The 6,513-nt window shown below is 30.2% G+C and overlaps 1 protein-coding gene across 2 annotated transcripts; it reads left to right on the forward strand.

Moving 5' to 3' along the window:
- Window positions 1-3,871: 3,871 nt before the first annotated feature.
- On the forward strand, window positions 3,872-6,236 carry LOC110632493 (THO complex subunit 7A). Of its 2 annotated transcripts, none has more exons than XM_021780741.2 (3): window positions 3,872-4,067; window positions 4,310-4,949; window positions 5,832-6,236. In XM_021780741.2, exons 2-3 carry the CDS (start codon window positions 4,359-4,361, stop codon window positions 5,961-5,963), a joined length of 723 nt encoding a protein of 240 aa, XP_021636433.1. In that variant the 5' UTR covers window positions 3,872-4,067; window positions 4,310-4,358; the 3' UTR covers window positions 5,964-6,236. The 2 variants fall into 2 exon arrangements, with proteins under 2 accessions (XP_021636433.1, XP_021636432.1); XM_021780740.2 differs by having other exon boundaries at window positions 3,874-4,067; window positions 4,337-4,949.
- Window positions 6,237-6,513: the final 277 nt, after the last annotated feature.

Genomic DNA, 6,513 nt, shown 5'->3' on the forward strand with positions numbered 1-6,513 from the left:
ATTAGTAAGGGTGTTTGCCTTGTCGTGATGTACACACGGCATGTTCGGAAATTTTGTGTTATGGCCTAAGTTGTGTTATTGATTGGCAACACTATCTTTATTGAATTATTTGATCAAAGTTGTGTTGTGTTAAGCTTTGAAAATTATGATTTGTTATAAATGTGATTTGAAAATTTGAAATATGATTGTGAAATATTTGAATTATGAATTGTTCATGAATGTTTTAAATTATACATTTTACATTTTATTGTGCACCACTGAGTATCTTTATACTCAGTAATAGCTTTAACTTGCTATCGCAGATAGAGAAAAGGACATAACAGTAGAGTGAGCTGCTACAGTCAGAGAGGAGCACGGTTGAAGAAATTCTGTACGGGTATTGTCTATACCCTGGTAGTTTAGTTTGATGTAAATATGATAGTATGCATATGTATTTCTGTAGTTTGAGCAGTTGTACAGATAAAATTGTAATAATATTATTTTTGAGATTTTGTGTTTATAAATTAAATAGTGAATGTAAATTAAATATTTAAAATGTAATGTGCATGAATTTATGAAATGTTTTGAGTTATTAATTTTTTATTTGAAATTTGGATTTTGAGTTGAAGTGTTGCCAGGGTTGTTGATTTGAAGTTTGGTAGTTGCAAATGAAGTTGTGATTGAGTAATATATTGGAAGTGTTTTTATTTTTAGGTTTTGAAGAACTGTTTTCTCAAAATACAGACAGCACTCTGCCGAAATTTTTGTAAAAATTGAGGAGATTTTAAATATCCAAAAATTTGATTTGTGTTTGGACTTTAAATAAAGGAATCAAAATTTTTTGATCACTCACAAATATTTTATGAATTTTATTCTAATCCTAGTATTAGGCAAAAATTGAACAACTTGGAGTTTTAGTTTACCTATGCCAAATCTGAAACTGAAAACGCATCCGAAATGTCTGAAAAATATGAGGATCGACTATAAATATGACCCATGTCTAGGAAAGCCTACCGAACACCTAGACCAAGAAGGACAGCCCATCGAGCACCCAGACTGGGTCAAAAACTCAATCCCGAAGTTGGTAAGCTATCATCGATCCGATTACACCTAAATTAAGTTCAAAAATTGTCAATAATTATCATAAAATTATTTTTAATTTTTGAGAATTGAAAAGGCCCAAAAATCTCACCAAGTGATCTAAGCCGTCCTATGATCGCCTTTTTCAAATATTGTCTAATCGGAGCAGAGTTGGTCCCATCTAGAAGATTTCACCACCCTGAGTCCATCGGTGGCCTTGGATTTCCAATCCAATGGTCGGATCGCCAGAAAAGTGGCCAGAAATCTTGAAACCCATGTGTTTTCCTTCCAACTTATCCTAGCCGGTTCTCTTTCCTCTGACCACCAAACGGAGTGCCTCTGATCCCATCTGAAAGCTTGTCATCCCAAGAGTTTGTGGCACTTGGAATCACCGAAAATGGCCATCGAAATCGGCCGAAAAGATGTCGGAAAGTTAGGCCCCCATTCGCGTGACTTCTGTCTCTCTCCTCTTCTTCTCACCGGCGCTGCTGTAGTCTACTGCCGTCTGATGCCTCGCCATCGTCATCCATCCAGGGGGAATGTGGGGGAAGGTCACGCCGGCAGTGGGTGGTTGAGGGTTGCTAGAAAAAAATGGAGGGGAGGGTGAGGGAGAGAATAGACGGGAGAGAGAGATAGGGGGTGAGAGTCTTGCCCGAAAAAAAATCTGGGTTTTTTTTTTTTAATCTTTTAATTACATAACTAGTCCTTGAACTTTTTTTATATTTTTCAATCAAGTTCAAAAATGAAATTTTTGTGTATAATAATAATAATAATAATAATAATAATAATAATAATAATAATAATAATAAACCTTGAAAATCAAGTTTGAATATAATGAAACAATAATAATATATATTTTGAAAGTTGATTTAACATTAGTTTATAAAACCAACCATTCAATTAAAATTGGCTATTTTGAAATGATATTAAAATACTTTATAAAAATATGAAATTTATATTTTATTATTATTATTATTATTATTATTATTATTATTATTATTATTTAAAAAAAATATTTGAGTTATTACAAATGCTCATCCCTATCTAATTGATTAATTAATTATGATATAATTAATCATAATTACTTAATTTATAATCTTATTAATTATGATTTATTTGATTAATTGATAAAATAACCTAATTTACTTGATTGTGATATAATTGATAAAGATTGCTTGATTTATGATCTAATTGATTATAATCTACTTGATTAATTTATAAAATATCTGATAGTACTTGATTATGATATAATTCATCATAGTTACTTAATTTATGGTCTAATTAATTATGATATAATTGAATAATTGATAAAATATCTGATAGTACTTAATTATGATGAAATTGATTATAGTTACTTAATTTATTATCTAATTAATTATTATCTACTTGAGTAATTTATAAAATACCCAATAATACTTGATTGTGATCTAATTGATTATATTGGCTGGATTTAAGATCTAATTGATTAATTGATCTAATTATTAATAGTTATTTGATTAATTGATCTAATTGACATGATGTAATTGATCATAGTTACTTGATTTATAAATGATTATGATCTAATTGATCATAGTTATTTGATTTATGATATAATTGATTAGCCATCCAATTTTCACAAGAGGGAAGGGAAAAAAAGAAAAATATTATGTTATCTCTAAAACTGAACCAAACAAACCAAAAAATTCAAAAACATAAATTGAACTGAACCAAATTTCTACATAAATCGGACCGAATTTTTGAATTAATCTGGTTTGGTTAGTTATTTTCAGTATAAATTGAATAACACTCACCCCTATCTAATTGATTAATTGATTATGATATAATTAATCATAGTTACTTAATTCATGATTTGATTAATTATAATCTACTTGATTAATTGATAAAGTAATCTAATTATACTTGATTATGATGTAATTGATCAAGATTACTTAATTTATGATTCACTTGATTAATTTATAAAATATTCGATAGTATCTGATTATGGTATAATTAATCTTCATTACTTGATTTATGATCTATTTAATTAATTATTGAAATACACTATAGTACTTTATTATAATGTAATTGATCATAGTTACTTAATTTATGATTTTGTTGATTATATTCTTCTTGATTAATTGATAAAATATTCGATAATAGTTAATTATGATATAATTAATCGTGATTATTTAATTAATTAATAAAACAACTGATAGTACTTAATATGGTGTAATTGATCATATTTACTTAATTTATTTTCTACTTAATTAATCAATAAAATAACCTGATTATATTTGATTATGATGTAATCGATTAATTAATAAAATATTTGATAGTACTTAATTATGATGTAATAGATTATAATTACTTAATTTATGATACTTTTGATTAATTAATAAAATACATCCTCTTGATTAATATATAAAATATACTATTATATTTAATTATGATGTAATTAATCATAATTACTTGATTTATTATCTAATTAATTATAATTTACTTAATTAATTGATAAAATACTCAATAATACTTGATCATGAAGTAATTAATTATAAATACTTGATTTATTATCTACTTGATTATGATCTACTTGATAAATTGAAAAAATATTCGATAGTATTTGATTATACTGTAATGGATCATAATTTCTTTATGATTTAATTGATATTTTAAATTTATATTTTATTAAAAATTTATGATTTCTGATTTGAAATGAAAATTTAAATTTATTTTTTTTTCTTTGTTTTTTACCCAACATTAAAAAAAATATTTATATTAAGAAAATATTTTTCTAGTCCTATTTTCATTCTGAAAACCTAAAAATTTGGAAGCAGGCCCAGTATCGCAACATTTCATAGCCAATTTGGAAAAAAGTGGGTCAAAACAGCCCAATTAGGGCGCTCAACTTCAAACCTGATGGCAATATCCTTACACCCGGATCACAAATCATTCTGGTTTCTTCATTCGAGTTGATTCCTAGTGAACTCAGTAGCATACGCGTTAGGGTTTTATCTGCTTCGCTCGCAACGGTAACATCTTTCTGTCCCTTTCTCCACATTCACATTTATAATGTAATTGCAGCTTTTCTAAATGTGAAATTGAACTCTTTTGAATGTTGCTTTGTGTTAAATTTGGTTGCTTTCGAAATTATTTGAATTGAATGTCATTGAAATTTTACTATTTCGCTTTGATTTTGATTTTTCTGTGAAATTCTCTTTTAATTTTCTCCGTTGATAAAAGATGTTAATTTTGTGGGTTTGGATCCGTGAAGTGTTTTCCTATGATTTTACGGAATTAGGGATATCATTGGGCCTTATTAGATGTTGAAAGCGAGGAAAGTTTCTGGAAGAGGAGAAACAGTAGGAGCAAATTATGCTTTTGGTCCTCTTGAAGATGATGTAATCATAAAGCATAGGCTTCTCACCCGCACCACCACCACAAGGGGGGAGCCCCCATTAAAGAAGCTTCAGAAGAAGTTCACCTCATTTGTTGTTGAGATTGAGAAAGATGAAGATAATTATAATGACTGCTTGAGGCTTTCCAAAGCCTTCTTGCAGGAGCTTTCTACCTTTGAGATTCCACTCCTCAAGAGCAAAGCAGTTATTGATTCAAACCGAAGAGAGAAGGAGAATTTTAATGAGTTGATGGATGAGATAAATAGTCAGATTTCACAGGCACAATCTGATATTGAAGATTTGAAGAAGCAGCTTGAGGCTAGTAAAATTGAAAGGCAGCACAAGGAAGAGTGTGAGGCGATCAGAAAATTGATTGCTATGCAGCCACCAAGGTCGGAGACACAGAAAATTATACAAGACTTAGAGAAAGAGATTGCAGCATTGGAGGCAGAGAACACAGCTGGTTCAAGGTTACTGGAGCTTCGTAAAAAACAGTTTGCTCTTTTGTTGCACGTGGTATGTTGCATTTTTATTTTTTGCTTTTATCAATTTTCAATTTCCTTGGTTATTGTGATAGATTTTGTGTTTCGCTTATGAATTGAAAATCTTTTCTGTTTTATCATTTGGATCAGATCATCAGATTACTTGTTTTCTGTCATTTTAGGATTTTTATAGCATCTTGATCATGACTCCTTATTTTTGTATAACTACTTTGCATTACACTCCTGAGCACAGGCCTCAGTTTCTTAATTTTTGCGCCTCTTTTGGCCAATCATATTTTCTTTTGTTTTGGACCTTGGACTCATTACAGAAGTTTGGTATCTCGACAGAATTAAGAGATACCCGTTAGAACTACAGCTAAATGCAAGAGGGCTCTAATGTCACTGCATAAGCTGAGTCAATAATAAATTGGAGCTTGGGATTCTATCTGGATTCTTAATGGGTTGTTTGCAAATGTGCATGCCATCTTTTTAAACCATTGATAGTAAAGGAGCATGAATTGGATTAAAGTATTCTGGGTGGAATTGAACAGATATTCCCCCTTTGTTTCATTTTTGCTTTAGTCTTTTTGTTGAAAAAGGTGAATTTTTTTTTTCTCAAATAACTTTTAGTCCATGTGTCAGCAGCATGTCCTGGAGAACTTTTTTTTTTTTTTGAAGAAAAAGTGTGTAAGAAATTTACCTGTATCTTATTAATTGATGTTGCAAGTGTTATTGTCAATCCATGACTCTTGCATATATTAATTTAAATGAGCTGTCTTATTGATATACTTTTGAACATTTGTATTTGGATTTGTCTTAACATGTATTTAGAATGCAATATCTCTACTTGCTAAGCTACTTGTTATAAGATTGCTCCGCTTTTTGTCCCTGGTCATTGTGTTTAACATCTCTGCAGGTTGATGAGTTGCAAAATAATATAGAGGAAGATCAGAAGAATTTGATGGAGGAGATGAGAATGGCAACGGAAGAACAGAAAAATGGGATGGAGGATGCCAGTGGTGGCTCAGAAGCCATGACTGTTGATTAGTGACCTATTTTGTCCATCTTGCAATTGGAGAGTGTATTTTTTTTAAATATCTTAGACGCATAAATTTTCTTTGCCGGTCCAAAACGAGAAGTGTAGTTGCATATAAGAGTTTTCCCCTACTGTTGTTACATATTAGCAACATATTGAAACTGAAAATGTTCTATAGCTGTTGTTCCTGCTTATTCCATATCAAGTTGTTGGAATTATGAACTTTGCTAAAAATCTGTAACCACCTCAGCTCACCACAAAATTCCCAGGTTTTCCTTTGATTTATTCTTCTATTAGAGTTTGCAATGCTGTTCTTTCTACCAATTTATGAATGCATGACATTGTTGATATTTGTGTAGCTGTCAAACCAACAAGGAAAGGAGGAGAGTTACTGACGAGGACAGGCAGTAAGTTCTATAAGGTTTCTCTCTGCAAATTCTCACCATCTATTTAAGTGGTATTAGTAACTGTTGTTCTTAAAATGTTGGTGAAATGTGCAAATGGATTAATTTCCTCAAGCTTTGAATAATGAGTTAAATTCAGGGTTTGCTTTCTGTGGTGG

The sequence above is a fragment of the Hevea brasiliensis genome, chromosome 5, assembly GCF_030052815.1.
Source record: "Hevea brasiliensis isolate MT/VB/25A 57/8 chromosome 5, ASM3005281v1, whole genome shotgun sequence".
NCBI classification, from domain to species: Eukaryota; Viridiplantae; Streptophyta; class Magnoliopsida; order Malpighiales; family Euphorbiaceae; genus Hevea; species Hevea brasiliensis.